Source organism: Callithrix jacchus, chromosome 17 (genome assembly GCF_049354715.1).
Source record: "Callithrix jacchus isolate 240 chromosome 17, calJac240_pri, whole genome shotgun sequence".
Taxonomy (NCBI): Eukaryota; Metazoa; Chordata; class Mammalia; order Primates; family Cebidae; genus Callithrix; species Callithrix jacchus.
The window spans coordinates 15445132-15463393 of record NC_133518.1 but is presented as its reverse complement, the minus strand read 5'-3'; the positions used below and the strand labels follow the sequence as shown (position 1 = coordinate 15463393).

General features: G+C 40.8%; 1 protein-coding gene across 11 annotated transcripts in view; it reads right to left on the bottom strand.

Annotated features, from left to right (window-relative positions):
* PLD1 (phospholipase D1) overlaps nt 1-18262 on the bottom strand; it is a 231114-nt gene that overhangs the window by 5458 nt on the left and 207394 nt on the right. For all 11 annotated transcript variants that reach the window (XM_035278534.3, XM_078353837.1, XM_035278538.3 and 8 more), the window contains one exon: nt 14331-14484. In XM_035278534.3, the coding sequence (XP_035134425.2) occupies nt 14331-14484 (154 nt within the window). The remainder of the gene's footprint in view (nt 1-14330; nt 14485-18262) is intronic.

Here is an 18262-nt window from a genome sequence, read left to right as displayed (position 1 = left end):
TAGATATATATTTATATTAAATATATATTATATATTAAATATATATTATGTAATATATATTATTTATATATTAATATAATATTCCTATGTATGCAAATATATATTACATAATTATATATATTATATTTCATACATAGGGATAGATATACTACATATATATTTGCATACATAGGGATAGATATATTTATATTAAATATATAAAATATATAATATATATTAATATATAAGATTAATATATAATATGTTATCCCTATGTTTGCAAATATGTTATATAATATATATATTATATTGCATACATAGGGATAGATACACTACATATATATATTTGCATATATAGGGATAGATATAATACATGAGAGTAGCCAGGTCATGGTCTCTCAAAGAATTTGCACATATATATATTCTCAGAATGCCTGACATAAAAGAAACCACATATTGTCTGAATTGGCCATACATAAACAGGGGACTAGACATTAAAAAAAAACTCAAGCAAACAAGACAAGTTTTAGAAGTGATATTTGAAAATCACAGTAGGCCTTGTACTTAGAGAAGGCTTTAGGATTGAAAAGCACTTCCAGCTGAATCTGTGTGGTAGGTGAGACAGATGAGTCTCATTCTGTAGATGGGAAACTAAAGTCTGGAGGCACACCAGTAATTGAGCTAGAACTCAAATTGAGGGCAAAGCCCTTTTCCCACCTGCTTGATAGGCTGAAATAATACCAAGAAGACCTGTGCTATCTGGAAAGAGCAATAGGAAAATTGGCTTTGTAAGGGCTTTGGCTTTTATATTAAGTGAAATGGAGACTGCAGACATCGGTGCAGAGGAGTGACAGGATCTGACCTCCATATTAAAATACAGTTGCTGTATTGAGAACAGACTCTGGGGGGCAAGGATTGAAACAGGGAGCCCTTTTAGGAGCTACTTCCATAATCCAGGTGAGATATGATGGTGCCTTGGGCCTGGGGGCAGTAGGGATGAAGAGAGAGCCAGCAGGTTTTACTGATAGAGAGAATGTAGGGTGTGTTAAAAAGTGAGGCATCAAAGATGGCTGAAAGGTTTTTGTCTTGAGCAATAACGTACAGCTGTAGTCGCCTTCGGCTGAGATAGGTAATTCTTTGGGTCGAGTTGGTTTGTGAGAGGTCAGGAATTCAATTTTGAGCCTGTTGAGACATCTATTAAAGATGCAAGTGGCAGTGCTAAGTAGGCAGTGGATAAATGGAACTGGGGCTTGGGAGAGGAGGCTTGTTTGGAGATATAAATCTGAGAACTGTCCTCATGCACATGCTCACAGGCTGTATGTTTTTTCCCAAGTTCAGCAAATAAGTGAGTATAGACAGAGAAGAGGACCAGGTGTACAGCAACAGGAGGGGAGGGGAGAGGAGGAGGAACAGCAAGGCTGGAGTAAAGCCAGAGGATGTGGGACCCTAAGACCAGATAAAGTATGTCAAGGAGAACTGTCCAATTCAGATAAGAATTGACCACTGGATTTAACAACCGGATGTCATTATACTGTTACCCTCTTTATATTTAAATAAACATAAATTTACATAATCATTTTAATAGCTGCAGAGTTTCCCATCATGTAAAATTTATCAAACCAGTTATTTTATTATGGACTTTTGGGTAATTTCCAATTTTTCATTATTATAAACAGTGTTACAATGAACATAGTTTATTCATCATATATTATTTTGTGAATTTCTATGATTATTTCATTAGAAGAAATTCTACAATTAAAACTCTTGGGTCAGAGAATATACAAATTACTTCCAAGAAAGGCTACGCCAAAACATACACTATTAAGCATGCGTATTCTCCCAGTTTTCTCCAACATTATCAACTCCTGAAAAAGTTCAAGTCTGTGGATATTGAAGGATACTCATTTTAGTTTTAGTCTGCACTTCTTCACTATATAAAAAAATTTAATGGATCTGGCACCATAGGCTTTATAGGATTCTTTTATAACCTCAAAGTTCTGTGTCCACTTCAAATAATGCCTCCTTCAGACTACATGAGAATAGCTTTTTTTAAAAAAAGATTTAAAAGATGTTTTGCACATAGTCTTTGGCTGCTAATTGAGACTGAAAGCAAAATTGTACTGCATCAAATGTGAATGACAGTACAAATGATGACAGTAAGTCAATTATTATAATACCTTTGATTTGGGCCAGATTTAAGTAGCTGAAAATTGAGCAGAGAGAGTTTTTCTGTGACTTTTCTTTTAAATTAAAGCAAGAGATAAGCCAATGTGTCCATCAAACTATCAGGTAAGGGCTTGTTTGTAGAAAAAGTATTTAAAGGTCAGGCACCGTAGCTTACACCTGTAATCCCAGCACTTTGGGAGGCTGAGGCAGGTGGATTACCTGAGGTCAGGAGTTTGAGACCAGCCTGCCCCACATGGCAAAACCCCGTCTCTATTAAAAAATACAAAAACTAGCTGGGTGTGGTGGCAGATGCCTGTAATGCCAGCTACTCAGGAGGCTGAAGCCAGAGAATGACACTTGAATCTGGGAGGTGGGAGTTACGGTGAGCTGAAATAGTGCCACTGCACTCCAGCCTGGGCAACAGAGCAAGACTCCATCTCAAAAAAAAAAAAAGGAGAGGACTCAAGATGGGACTGTGAGAACAACCCAGGATCGAAGCTCTCGCTGGATGTGCGGAGAGGGTGAGTCGGTGAAGCATTTCCAGACGGATCTTAGTTGCCCACAGAACAGGGAAATTCCCAGGTATAAAAGAGACGCAGGACGCCAGGCAGAGGTCTTGGCTGGTGTAGCCAGCAGCCAGTGCAGCTCCGGCCCGTGCCGGAGCGCAGAGGCGCTCCACAGCGCTCCATACGAAAGCGCACTGTTACAGGTGCCCTGTTGAACTGGCAAACTGAGACCCGAGAGGGCTGAACTTGAGACTGAATGGGACTTGGACTGTGAGCCAGCCCAGGAAATCCCAGGGACTCAGCGTTGGGGTTAGCGCAGTGCGACAAACAAAACGGCGCTCCCGGTGAAAAGGTTTTCTTAAAGCGCAGCTTCGTGGGGGAGGGGCATCCGCCATTACCGAGGCAATCAGCCCCTACTGAGGTACACGCCCTTTGCTGACGCAGCCTGCTGTTGCTGAGGCAACCCGGTATAATAGAGAGACTCCGCCACAGGGCGTAGCCCGTGGCAACAGGGCAGAGACCGCAGCAGAAGGGCAGAGCCTGCAGCAACAGGGCGAACCTCACACCAGCAGGGCGGAGCCTCGGCAGGCAAAAAGTGACTAGACTGCCTCCTAGCTGGGCAGGACAGCGAGGCGGACACTTACAAGGAAGGCCTAAACCCGCCACCAGACAGAGCATCTGAGAAAAAAAGGGTTTTTTTATGAGTTAGGTTGCAGCAGAATTAAACATAGCAGCCTAGCAGCCCTGAATGAACAACAGAGCTCACAGCTGAGCACTTGAGCTCCTACAAAGTACAGACTGTCTCCTCAAGCAACTCCCTGACCCCTCTATATCCAAAAGACTGACATTTGGCAGGCATCATTCTGGGACAAAGATAGCAGATGAAGAAACTGGTAGCATCCCTCGCTGTTCCGCAGCTGCTATAGGTGCACCCCAGACAAGCAGGGCCTGGAGTGGACCTCAGCAGTCGTATAGCGAAGGGGCTAGACTGGTAGAAGGAAAACCAAGTAACAGAAATACTCCATCATCAACAATCTGGGTGTCCACTCAGAGACCCAATCGAAAAGTCAGCAACTACACAGATGACAGGTGGATAAATCCACAAAGATAGGAAGAAACCAGCACAAAAAGGAGGAAAACACCCGAAACCAGAACACCTCGCCGCCTAGAAAGGACCAAAACTCCTCACCAGCAAGGGAACAAAGCTGGATGGATGACTGTGACGAAATGACAGAATTAGACTTCAGAAGGTGGATAATGAGAAACTTTTGTGAGCTAAAAGAACATGTTTTAAATCAATGCAAAGAAACTAAGAACCTTGAAAAACGATTTGAGGAAATGATAACAAGAATGGATACCTTAGAGAGGAATATGAATGAATTAAAGGAGCTGAAAAACACAATACTAGAACTTCGCAAACATGCACAAGTTTCAATAGCCGAATTGACCAAGCAGAAGAAAGAATATCAGAAGTCGAAGATCAACTCAATGAAATAAAACGAGAAACCAAGATCAGAGAAAAAAGTGCAAAAAGGAATGAACAAAGTCTCCAAGAAATGTGGGACTATGTGAAGAGACCTAACCTACGTTTGATAGGCGTACCAGAATGTGACAAAGAGAATGAATCCAAGCTGGAAAATACTCTTCAGGACATCATCCAGGAAAATTTCCCCCACCTAGCAAGACAGGCCAACACTCAATTGCAGGAAATACAGAGACCACCACAAAGATATTCCGCAAGAAGAGCAACCCCAAGGCACATAATCGTCAGATTCAACAAGGTTGAAATGAAGGAGAAAATACTAAGGGCAGCCAGAGAGAAAGGTCGGGTCACCCACAAAGGAAAGCCCATCAGACTCACAGCAGATCTCTTGGCAGAAACTCTACAAGCCAGAAGAGAGTGGGGGCCAATATTCAACAACCTTAAAGAAAAGAACTTTCAACCCAGAATTTCATATCCAGCCAAACTGAGCTTCAGAAGTGAAGGAAAAATAAAATCCTTTGCGAACAAGCAAGTACTCAGAGATTTTGTCACCACCAGGCCTGCTTTACAAGAGCTCTTGAAAGAGGCACTACACATAGAAAGGAATAACCAGTACCAGCCATTCCAAAATCACACTAAATGCTAAAGAGCATCTACATAATGAAGAATCTACAACTAACGGGCAAAACAGCCAGCTAGCATCAAAATGGCAGTATCAAATTCACACATAACAATATTAACCCTAAATGTAAATGGACTAAATGCACCAATCAAAAGACACAGACTGGCAAATTGGATAAAAATCCAAAACCCATCAGTGTGCTGTATCCAGGAAACCCATCTCACATGCAAGGATACACAAAGGCTCAAAATAAAGGGATGGAGGAAGATTTACCAAGCAAATGGAGAGCAAAAAAAAGCAGCAGTTGCAATTCTCATCTCTGATAAAATAGACTTTAAAGCAACAGAGATCAAAAGAGACAAAGAAGGTCATTACATAATGGTAAAAGGATCGATACAGCAAGAAGAGCTAACGATCCTAAACATATATGGACCCAATGCAGGAGCACCCAGATACATAAGGCAAGTTCTTAATGACTTACAAAGAGACTTAGACTCCCACACAATAATAGTGGGAGACTTTAACACTTCACTGTCAATATTAGACAGATCAACCAGACAGAAAATCAACAAGGATATCCAGGGCTTGAACTCAGACCTGGAGCAAGCAAACCTGATAGACATTTACAGAACTCTCCACCCCAAATCCACAGAATATACATTCTTCTCAGCACCACATCACACCTACTCTAAAATTGACCACATAATTGGAAGTAAAGCACTCCTCAGCAAATGCAAAACAACTGAAATCATAACAAACAGCCTCTCAGACCATAGTGCAATCAAGTTAAAACTCAGAATACAGAAACCAACCCAGAACCGCACAGCTTCATGGAAACTGAACAACTGGCTCCTGAATGTTGACTGGGTAAACAACGAAATGAAGGCAGAAATAAAGAAGTTCTTCGAAACCAATGAGAACGAAGACACAACATGCCAGAATCTCTGGGACACATTTAAAGCAGTCTCTAGAGGAAAGTATGGAGCAATAAGTGCCCATATGAGAAGAATGGAGAGATCCAAAATTGACACCCTATCTTCAAAATTGAAAGAGCTAGAGGAGCAAGATCAAAAAAACTCAAAACCCAGCAGAAGACAAGAAATAACTAAGATCAGAGCTGAACTGAAGGAGATTCAGACACGAAAAATCCTCCAAAAAATCAATAAATCCAAGAGCTGGTTTTTTGAAAAGATCAACAAAATAGACCACTAGCCAGATTGATTAAAAAGAAAAGAGAGAACAACCAAATAGATGCAATAAAAAATGATAAAGGGGAAATCACCACAGATTCCACAGAAATTCAAACCATCATCAGAGAATATTACAAACAACTCTATGCACATAAACTAGTAAACCTGGAAGAAATGGATAAATTCCTGGACTCCTGTGTCCTCCCAAGCCTAAATCAGGAGGAAGCTGAAACTATGAATAGACCAATAACAAGGTCAGAAGTCGAGGCAGCAATTAAGATCCTACCACACAAAAAAAGCCCAGGTCCAGACGGGTTCACAGCCGAATTCTACCAGACACACAAAGAGGAGCTGGTACCATTTCTTCTGAAACTATTCCAAATATTCCAAAAAGAAGAAATCCTTCCCAAATCATTCTACGAGACCAATATCATCCTGATACCAAAACCCAGCAGAGACCCAACAAGAAAAGAAAACTTCAGGCCAATATCCATAATGAACATAGATGCAAAAATCTTCAATAAAATATTGGCAAGCCGATTGCAACAGCAAATCAAAAAACTTATTCATCATGATCAAGTAGGATTCATCCCGGGGATGCAAGGCTGGTTCAACATACGCAAGTCTATAAATGTAATTCACCACATAAACAGAACCAAAAACAAAAACCACATGATTATCTCAATTGATGCAGAGAAAGCATTTGACAAAATTCAACAGCCCTTTATGCTAAAAACCCTCAATAAACTCGGTATCGATGGAACGTATCTCAAAGTAATAAAAGCTATTTATGACAAACCAACAGCCAATATCATACTTAATGAGCAAAAACTGGAAGTATTCCCTTTGAAATCTGGCACTAGACAAGGATGCCCTCTGTGACCACTCCTATTCAATATAGTACTGGAAGTTCTAGCCACAGCAATCAGGCAAGAAAAAGAAATAAAGGGTATTCAAATAGGAAAGGTGGAAGCCAAATTGTCTCTATTTGCAGACGACATGATACTATACCTAGAAGACCCCATTGCCTCAGCCCAAAAACTCCTGAAACTGATAAGCAACTTCAGCAAAGTCTCAGGATATAAAATCAATGTGCAAAAATCACAAGCCTTCCTCTACACCAATAACAGACTTAAAGAGAGCCAAATCAAGAACGAACTGCCATTCACAATTGCTACAAAAAGAATAAAATACCTTGGAATACAACTCACAAGGAACGTAAGGGACCTCTTCAGGGAAAACTACAAACCACTGCTCAACGAAATCAGAGAGGACACAAACAGATGGAGAAACATTCCATGTTCATGGTTAGGAAGAATTAATATCGTAAAAATGGCTATACTGCCCAAAGTAATTTACAGAATCAATGCTATACCCATCAAGCTACCATTGACTTTCTTCACAGAACTGGAAAAAACCACCATGAACTTCATATGGAACCAAAAGAGAGCCCGCATAGCCAAGTCAATTCTAAGCAAAAAGAACACAGCGGGGGGCATCACACTGCCGGATTTCAAACTATACTACAAGGCTACAGTAATCAAAACAGCATGGTACTGGTACCAAAATAGAGATATAGACCAATGGAACAGAACAGAGGCATCAGAGGCAACACAACATAGCTACAACCATACAATCTTTGATAAACCCGAAAAAAACAAGCAATGGGGAAAGGATTCCCTGTTCAACAAATGGTGCTGGGAAAACTGGGTAGCCATGTGCAGAAAGCAGAAACTGGACCCCTTCCTGACACCTTACACCAAAATTAACTCCAGATGGATTAAAGACTTAAACATAAGGCCTGGCACCATAAAAACCCTAGAAGGAAATCTAGGCAAAACCATCCAGGACATAGCAGTAGGCAAGGACTTCATGTACAAAACACCAAAAGCATTGGCAACAAAAGCCAAAATAGACAAATGGGACCTAATGAAACTCCACAGCTTCTGCACAGCAAAAGAAACAGTCTCTAGTGTGAATCAGCAACCAACAGAATGGGAAAAAATTTTTGCAGTTTACCCATCTGACAAAGGGCTGATATCCAGAATTTACAAAGAACTCAAACAGATCTACAGGAAAAAAACAAACAAGCCCATTCAAAAGTGGGCAAAGGATATGAACAGTCACTTTACGAAAGAAGACATATATGAGGCCAACAATCATATGAAAAAATGCTCATCGTCACTGGTCATCAGAGAGATGCAAATCAAAACCACATTGAGATACCATCTCACGCCAGTTAGAATGGCGATCATTAAAAAATCTGGAGACAACAGATGCTGGAGAGGATGTGGAGAAAAAGGAACACTTTTACACTGTTGGTGGGAGTGTAAATGAGTCCAACCATTGTGGAAGACGGTGTGGCAATTCCTTAAGGCCTTAGAAATAGAAATTCCATTTGACCCAGCAATCCCATTACTGGGTATATATCCAAAGGACTATAAATCATTCTACTACAAGGACACATGCACACGAATGTTCATTGTAGCACTGTTTACAATAGCAAAGACCTGGAATCAACCCAAATGACCATCGATGATAGACTGGATTGGGAAAATGTGGCACATATACACCATGGAATATTATGCAGCAATCAAAAATGATGAGTTCGTGTCGTTTGTAGGGACATGGATGAATCTGGAGAACATCATTCTCAGCAAACTGACACAAGAACAGAAAATGAAACACCGCATATTCTCACTCATAGGCGGGTGATGAAAAATGAGAACACATGGACACAGAGAGGGGAGTACTAAACACAGGGGTCTATTGGGGGGAAAAGGGGAGGGCCAGTGGGAGGGGGAGGTCGGGAGGGATTGCCTGGGGAGAAATGCCAAATGTGGGTGAAGGGGAGAAAGGACGCAAAACACACTGCCATGTGTGTACCTATGCAACTGTATTGCATGCTCTGCACATGTACCCCAAAACCTAAAATGCAATAAAAAATTAAAAATTAAAAAAAAGGGAGAAAGTATTTAAGTAAGTCTAAAATAGGCCATACATTATTTTCCATGTCAGTATTTTAATTATAAGAAATTTATATTAAATGCAGAGTAAAAATAATATGAACTACTCTGGGTGTTCTTTTGAGGACTAAAGTTTGAGAAGAAACTAGTTTGATTTTATGTTGATGTATGTAATGAAAATTATTTAATATTTGCTTATTCATCACAAAAAGTGGGACAGTAGGAAAACCACAAAATCTCTTTCTGTTCTTTCCATTCCTCATCTCCATCACTTCTAATGATTCTGAGCCCTCACTGTGTGGACAGTGGTTTCTCTCGCGTGATGGTTATATCTGCAAAGTTTGGATAATTTTCTAGGACTTGAGCCGTTCAGCTCATAGCTGTGAAATTTAGTGCATGCTTGATTCTGTCTCTATTTAGAATTGATTTCACATTGAAATGTGTCTCTCTATTTCTATTTTAAAATAGCCCAGATGGAAAATGGAGTGAAGCTATATTTTTTTAAGTGAAAAAAAAAAAATGGTTGTAGTCTAGGCCACAATATTTATCTTTGGGAATGTTTCCTAATAAAAGAGGCCAATATTGACACAAGGTTTTGTGCTGCTTTTTAATATATTATCTGTGCTTGCCATTGGGCAAAGTGAAAATGAGCAACTGTCTCTTTAACACAATTTGAAAAATGCAAAGAAAAAGAAAGCACCTAGAAATAAAGTTATTGTAAGTATAGGATCAGCATAAAAGAAAAAAAATAATGAATTATTTACCATAGAATAATCTTCCTCCCCCAATGATGAAAACCCAAAGCTTTATCAAAAAATAAAATATTTATATAAATTGAAGCCCATACCTTGTTCTTCAACAAGATGACTCAATATTATAAAGGTGCCAATTCTTTTTATTAATCTATAAATCTGCTATAATTCCAATTTTTAAAAACCAGTATGAATTTGAAAGAACCTGAGTAAACATTTTTTTTTTTTGAGACGAAGTCTCACTCTGTCCTCCAGGCTGGAGTGCAGTGGCGCGATCTCAGCTCACTACAACCTCAGTTCAAGCGATTCTCCTGCCTCAGCCTCCCGAGTAGCTGGGACTACAGGCACGTGCCCCCACATCTGACTATTTTTATGCAATTTTAGTAAAGATGGGATTTCACTGTGTTAGCCAGGATAGTCTCAATCTCCTGACCTCGTGATCTGCCCACCTCGGCCCTGCAAAGTGCTGGAATATAGACATGAGCCACCGTGCGCGGCCTTGAGTAAACAATTCTAAAGTCCATGTGGAAGAACGAATGTTTATGAATAGCCAAGATTATTTTGAAAAAGAATTCTAATTTGAAGAAGTCATATGGCAAAAAGTAATATTAAAATGTGCAGCTATAACAATTAACATGGTATCACACTGGCAGGCAAGTAAATAGACTCAATATGACATAACAGTGAGACTGGCCAGAAGTCAGAATAGACAGCTTCAGTGTATCTTTTTTTTTTTTTTGAGATGGAGTTTAGCTCTTGTTACCCAGGCTGGAGTGCAATGGCGCGGTCTCGGCTCACCGCAACCTCCACCTCCTGGGTTCAGGCAATTCTCCTGCCTCAGCCTCCTGAGTAGCTGGGATTACAGGCATGTGCCACCGTGCCCAGCTAATTTTTTGCACTTTAGTAGAGACAGGGTTTCACCATGTTGACCAGAATGGTCTCGATCTGTTGACCTCGTGATCCACCCACCTCGGCCTCCCAAAGTGCTGGGATTACAGGCGTGAGCCACCGCGCCCGGCTTCAGTGTATCTTAAAGGGGGGCTGTGGGTAAGAGAGGCAAAGAGTCCTACGGCATATCCGATGCTTCCAGATCTGCTGGTTAGCTGAGAAAAAAGTCAGGGCCCCGACCTCACTTCTTACATTCAAATACACTGCAGACGTTCATTGTTAAAAGTGAAGTCAAACAAGCACCAGGAGAAAACGTAAGTAATTGTTTTACCTTCTGCTGGGGAAGCTATTCTAAGCATATAGGAAAAGGCAGGGGAGGGAAAAAAACCAGATTGAGTTGATTAATAAGAATTGAACTATTTCCCCCAAATACTCTACAGATGCTCGAAAGGCATGGGCAAACCAAATTTGTAACACATATGACAAAGGAATTAGTACCCTACACGTATTTAAAATACTTATTAATCATTAAAAGAAAATTAAACAAAAAATAACCCCATTAGAAAGTAGGCAAAAGAAAATGAACAGACATTCTTCCAGCAGCCAAAAAAACTTTAAAAAAATGCTGAATATCATTAATTATCAGATAAATGCAAATTAAAACCACAGTAAGATACCATCTCACACCAATCTGATGACTATCATTAAAAAAGTCAAAAGCAACAGATGTTAGTGAGGATGTGGAGAAAAGGGAACACATATGCATTGTTGGTGGTAATATAAATTAGTATAACCTCTATGGAAGACAGTATGGAGATTTCTCAAAGAGCTAAATATAGAACTATCATTCAATACAGCAATCTCACAACTGGGTATCTACCCAAGGTGTCATGAAAATGACACCTGCACTTGTACGTTTATCACAGCACTGTCCACAATAGCGAAGTGTTGGAATCAACCTAAGTGTCCTCCAGCAGACAATCAGATAAACACACACACATACCCCACAGAACACCACTCAGCCATAAAGAAGAATGAAATCATATATTTTGCAGCATCATGCATGGAGTTGGAGGCTATTCTCCTAAATGAAGTAACAGAAAGTCAAATACTGAGTGTTCTCACTTATAAGTGGGAGCTAAACAATACATACAGGTGGATGTACAGAGTGGAATAACTGACAGTGGGGACTCTAAGGCGTGGGAGGGTAGGAGGTGGAGTGAAGGATGAGAAATTACCTAATGGGTACAATGTGCACTGTCTGGGTGATAGTTACACTAAAAGCCCAGACTCCACCCCTACACAACATATCCATGTAACAAAACTGTACCTGTACCCCTTAATTATATAAAAATAAATTGAAAAGAAAGTTAAACCTCCAATATAATGAGCAAAGGACACAAATAAGCTAGGCAATTTATAAAAAGCAATGATACATGGCTAATAAACACATTTTTTAACTCTAAGAAATGTGAATTAAAATGATGAAATTCCATGTGAAATCTAACAAATCGGTGAAGATTAAATACAGTCAAGCTGGAAGGAAGAAGCCCTCTAAAACACTGCTCGTGATAAAAGAAGAGACCAAAGGAGGCAATCAAGAAGGTGAACAAGAAGCTCTCTACAAAGGTACACGTTTTTTTAAATCAGCAAAAAACATCTGTTAATGAGGGATTAAAGGAATTGTGGCGTACACATACAAAAAATATAATGTAGCTGTTAACGTATTATAGAAGAATACTCGATGACATGGAAAACGTGTGTAACATTATTTAAATAGTAAAAAGCGTTGTAGACCTGCAAAATTCTGTTTTTTAAAAAAAATACAGTATATTAATATCTATGTATAGAAAAAAGTGGTATGACGTATAGCAAATGTTAAAATCACCATCATAGGATGATATTATAGATTAATTTAATTTTCTCACTGGTTTTCTGTATTTGCCAAATTTGTACAATAAAAATGTACTGTAATGAAAAACGTCTACCTGCCATAATTATTACACATTTAAAAAGTTATAAAGAAACTCATGACTTTAAAGAGAATTCTTAAGTTCTCATGGAGCTGAAAAGAGATAACATACATTCCAGCTTACAAAAGGAAGTATTTGACTGTTACATATGCTGCAGTAGGCAATCAATGGGTTAATTAGCAGGGTACCAATTTTTAAATTCTCCTCTGCAAAGTACAACAAATCCACATTAGAAGCTAACTGAATTATCAATGGTTTGAAAATATTCTTACCAGCAAAACAAGTGGTAACAAAGACAATAAATACACCAATAAAAGTTGTTAGAAGGTATTGACAGACAGATTTTGAGGGATGGATCTTTTAAGCTATTTGGACAGAGAGAGCAGAATGAATGTCTCTAGAACTGAGGCTAATGCTGGTCTTGGAAGCCAAAGTCTGGACTGGTAGGAATGAGGGAAGTGGCCTCTGCCTTTGCAGGGAGTTAAGCGCTCACTAAGTGCCCATCTGCAAGCGAGCCAGTTTCCAAAAGGGACCATGAACACATGGAGAAAACGACAGTGCGACGGTGCAGTGCCCTTCCCGAAAGAGCATGAAGCACTGACCTTCACTACATCGGGGCCACCTGTTGCATCCCGCCATAAAGGCCACACCAAAATTGCATCATGGCAAATACAGTTCTAGAATCATAAAATTGTGGGCTTCCTGCAAAGGCCTAGAGTTGGGAGAGTGGTCAGGGTGTTCCACAGACAGCGGGGAGTCTGCAGGGAGCAAGGGAAAGAGCGAAAGGAGATGAGATTATGTTACTTGTTCTCTGCAAGATAAGCCATTGGACAGTAGTGAGCAGAAGAGCAGCATGATCTAGAAGGTTCTAGAAGGACCTCTCTGTTGAGGGGAATAGACAACAGGGGATGCGGACAGTTAAAGCCCAGCCCTAGAAAATTCTAAGTAACACTTGACTGAAGGACTCATTTAGGATCACACAGCCTGAACAACTCCAGCTTTCTAGCCCAGAATCTCTCTGCTTTACCACAGATTTGTTTAAAACTTGCATCGTCTTGCCAAAGATCAGGTACCTTCGACACCTGGAGTCATTTTAGGCCTGAGAACGGAAGTTCCCACATCTAAATGTGACACCAACATATCCTTCGATAATTTTTATCATATTCTTCAATAATTTTTATTATATCCTTAATAATTAATTTTTACTCTACCTTCAATAATTTTTATTATATCCTTGTATTACTGGAATTAACTTGATTTTACAAACTTAAATGGAAGCTGGAGAGATTGACCTGGTCTAGTCCTAAATCAGTTAATTACTAGTATTTAATTGGCTCACGTCTATAAACCCAGTGCTTTGAGAGGCCAAGGCAGGAGGATCGCTTTTAAAGCCAAGAGTTTGAGACTAGCCTGGGCAACACAGTGAGACCTGGTGTCTACGAAAAATTTTTAGAAATTAGCTGGGTGTGGTGATGCGTGCCTGTAGTCCCAGCTACTCGCATGCTGAGGCAGGAGGACTGCTTGGGCCTAGGAATTCAAGGCTGCAGTGAGCTGTAACTACATCACTGCAGTTTTTTCTACTGCACATGAAAGTAACAAAAAGCTATTAAAATTAAAACTATTCATGTTCCACCTAAAGCCATTTCACATCCGACTGGTGGTATATATCCTATATTCTGGGATGCACTGTTGTAGACAAAGAAGAAACTAGGATGACCTGTGTCCTCACGGCGAGTTCAGGGCCAGGGGTCCCGGTGACTGCTGCAGTGGAAATGCATCAGAGAGACACACGTGGGCGAACTGACCTAAAGCACTGTAGCCGAAGTCCTTGGGCAAACCGGCCAGCCTGGTACTCTTCTCCATCCATTACTGAAGGAACCGTCTCTGTATCTTGCACAATGACAGCCATTTCACTGTCGCGCTTTCCCAGCATGCTTCGGTCATTTATGTTGGCAGAGCCTGTAAGGAGAAACAGTGGAGCTGAACAACCTCGCTGGCGTGGCAGGATGTGGGGGCGCTGCTGGTGGCCCTCCTCACTCAATTCTTCCTTGCTAACGGAGTTTTGTGCAGGTTATCAAGGGAAGATGTGCTTTTAGGGAGGTGGGGCCCTCCCTAACCCAGGGGTAAATCAGTCTAAGCCAGCCATGGTAATTTCATTATTTTTATTAGTGACTGGCTTCGAAATGGGCTCTTGACATGGTGCTAGACAACATGGCACGAAGGAAAGCTTCTGAGAAACAGTTTCCCCCTTACATAAACATGCAGGAAATGGATTCTGTCTGTTTCATCCTTTGGGTATTTTGGCTTGAAGGGTTGGGCGAACACACGATTCCAGGAGCTGCTGCAGCCATTTTACAACCATCAGAGAACAAACAGAAAAGCCCCAAAAAACTTGCCAAGCAGAAAAAAGAGCCAGGCATGGCGGCTGAGGTCTGTAATCCCAATACTTTGAGAGGCCGAGGCAGGAGGATCGCTTAAAGCCAGGAGGTTGAGACCAGCCTGGACAACATAGAGAGACCCAGTCTCCACAAAAAGTTTTCAAAAATTAGCTGGGTGTGGTGACGTGTCTTTGTGGTCCCAGCTACTCAGAAGGCTGCGGCAGGAGAATTGCTTGAGCCTAGGAATTCAAGGCTGCAGTGAGCTCTAACAGCACCACTGCACTTCAGCCTGGGCAAAAGAGCAAGACCTCATCTCTAAACAAAATATACCAATTACAATTTAAAAAGAAGGAATATTCTGGCTCTTTAAGTCATTGAACTAGCCAAGCTTTGGATATTCTTACCTTCTGTTATGTGAAATAATATATTTTATTCTCTACATTGTTCCTTACTGTTTCACATGGTTCTAGCTGAGTTTTCTACCTTGTGGCACAAAAGATTCTGATACAATCATCAAGCACTTGAAAAAACACATGCCTTGGTGGCGCGTGCCTGTATTCCCAGCTACTCAGGAGGCCAAGGCAGGAGAATTGCCTGAACCCAGGAGGCGGAGGTTGCGGTGAGCCGAGATCGCGCCATTGCACTCCAGCCTGGGTAACAAGAGTGAAACTCCGTCTCAAAAAAAAGAGAAAAAATACATGCCTACCCAGTTCAGTAGGAAAGATGGCTTTGCTTTTGGAGTTAAGAATCAGGCTCTCTGTAGGCTTTAATTCATAGTCACATAATTATGAATGTCAAAACTCAAGAGTACCTTCATAATCAATAGTCTAATCTCAAGCAGATTGCCACTTGTGGCTTTGGGCTTTCTGCTCTTTCCTCCGTAGTATGCCAGTGGCTTCTGTATCAACTTCCCTCCATTCTATTTATTTATTTATTTTTGGAGACAGAGTCTCGCTCTGTCACCAGGTGCCAGGCTGGAGTGCAGTGGCGCCATCCTGGCTCACTGCAACCTCTGCCTCTCGGGTTCAAGCAATTCTCCTGCCTCAGCCTCCCGCGTAGCTGGGACTACAAGTGTGCACCACCACGCCCAGCTAATTTTTGTATTTTTAGTAGAGATGGGGTTTCACCATGTTGGCCAGGATGGTCTCAATCTCTTGACCTCGTGATCCACCCACCTCGGCTTCCCAAAGTGCTGGGATTACAGGTGTGATCCGCCAGGCCTGGCCCCTCCATTCTATTTTTTAAATTTATTATTTCTCTTTATTAGCTCAATATCTTGTTCATTCAAAGAATCCACTTTATTTTTAAATCCACATGAGCTAAGAATGTTGAATTTCACACTTGAAGGGCAAATATTTTGATATTAGTTCAACTTGTGCTTTCTGCAGTCCTCTTCGGTGTATTCAGAAACCTCATCACGTGTTTGGCATTAATCTCTGCAGATTCACACATTTGAATCCTTGAGTGTCCTACGAACTACAGAGAGGGCCCGACGGACTCTTTTCTTGTTCCTCTTGCTCCACTTCACTGCTTCCACAGACATGGAGCAGAAGGGTCAGGTTGAACAAGCATCCTGGCAGCCCTCTGACTGGAGCAGCCGGAGCTGTAAGATGACAGCAGCCCCGCCAGGAGCTCAAATGGCAAGAAGAATGAGAAAAGCTGCCCTTCCCTGAAGAGACTTTACTGCCTTTTGCCAGAATACTGTCATGTAGCTAATATATAAATCTATGACGACTATGGATGTGAATGGTGCCCCGTCGTGGCCCTGGGTAACAGAGAAACATCAAGCACCCTACAGAAATGTGAGAATGCTGCTGGAGTGCTGAACGTGGGAACCTTTGAAACACTTCGTTTTGTTAGCAACAAATCATCCTTTATACATATTCTTACATCGTGGTTATGCTATAAAATCTGCAGCTGTATCTTTGAGCTTGACAGCTGGCCCAGCATTAATTTGGGCAATTCACTTAATCTTTCTCAGCTTTAATATAATCTTTCATAAACTGAGATAATACTGTAGACCTTGCGGGGTTGTTGTGGGAATGAAGTCAGACCACGTGAAAGCACTTAATGATTTATAAGCTGCTCTACAAATGTTCGTTATTACTGGCATTATTACCAGATACTTGTTGACTCTATAATACATGCACCAGAGAACAGTGCCACAGGAACCGACCATTTAATGGAACGTAGCATTTGTTCAAAGACACCTCCTCTCCCGATGTGTGAACTGTAGAACTCAAAGATTGACGTTCCCATAGTGCTACTTTAGGACTTTTACTGTGCCCCTGGAGCCAGCAGAGGCCGCTGTCAGGCAGGGACTGCTGGATTGAACATCACTGCCTTGTTCAGGGTCAGGAGAACCGGGGATGTGAGCCAGCCTGGAAAGTCCCCTCCACACACACACTCTCCCATGCATCCCCAGTCCCCTCCACCACGGTGGGCCCCCACACTCCCGAGGGGAGGAGTATATTCCCAGCATTCTCAGCTGGAATTATTAGACAGAGGGTGTGTTGCTTGTATTTTACGGGCCAAAATGGAGTTACCCAGAGCACTGACTCTCCACCACATTAAATATGCGTGTTGGCTACTATTTAATAGGCATGTGAAGAAAGAAATGAGAAAATTTTAGATGAATGAATCAATCAGATACAATAAGATATGATGGAGGTAAATCTCCCTCCATTCATTCCTGTATTCTGAAAATCAAATTCAGAACAACAGATAGAGTCTTACCCTATTTTTATATCTGAGGAAGAAGACAGAACCAGAGATCTAGAAAGATACACACTGAACGGTTAACAATAGTAGGTGCTTTCTATTGAACAGAGAAGAAAATAAGGATAAATTTGATCTTTTACTCTATACACATCCTTGTTGTTTATATGACCTATTCTGAGTCAGCTATTAGAAAACATTTGAAAAATTATAAAATATGGCAGGATACAAAAGGCTATATGAAAACATGTAAGTAAAACTTAAGCAACAATAAAATAGACATCACTGAATTTATTACCCAGGCCAAAAACAGTATTACCACATCCCAGAAGGCCTTGCACACCTTCCCATGCACACCCTTCCCTCCTCAATAGGAAGACTTGATGTTTAATTGTGTTCATCATACTCTGAATGTTTTTCTAAACAACAGAAACAGAGATTATTTCTGACTTGTTTTTAACTTAGGTAAGTGGAATCATAGAGCAGATAGTCCTTTGAGACTTGCTTCTTTCATTATTATGTCTTTGAGGATTTATCTGTACATAATTGTGATGCATTTCTTTTCCTTGAATGAACACACTAGGGATTTCTTTATTTGTTCTGCTATTGATGGATGTTTGGGTTGCTTCCAGAGTTTTGCT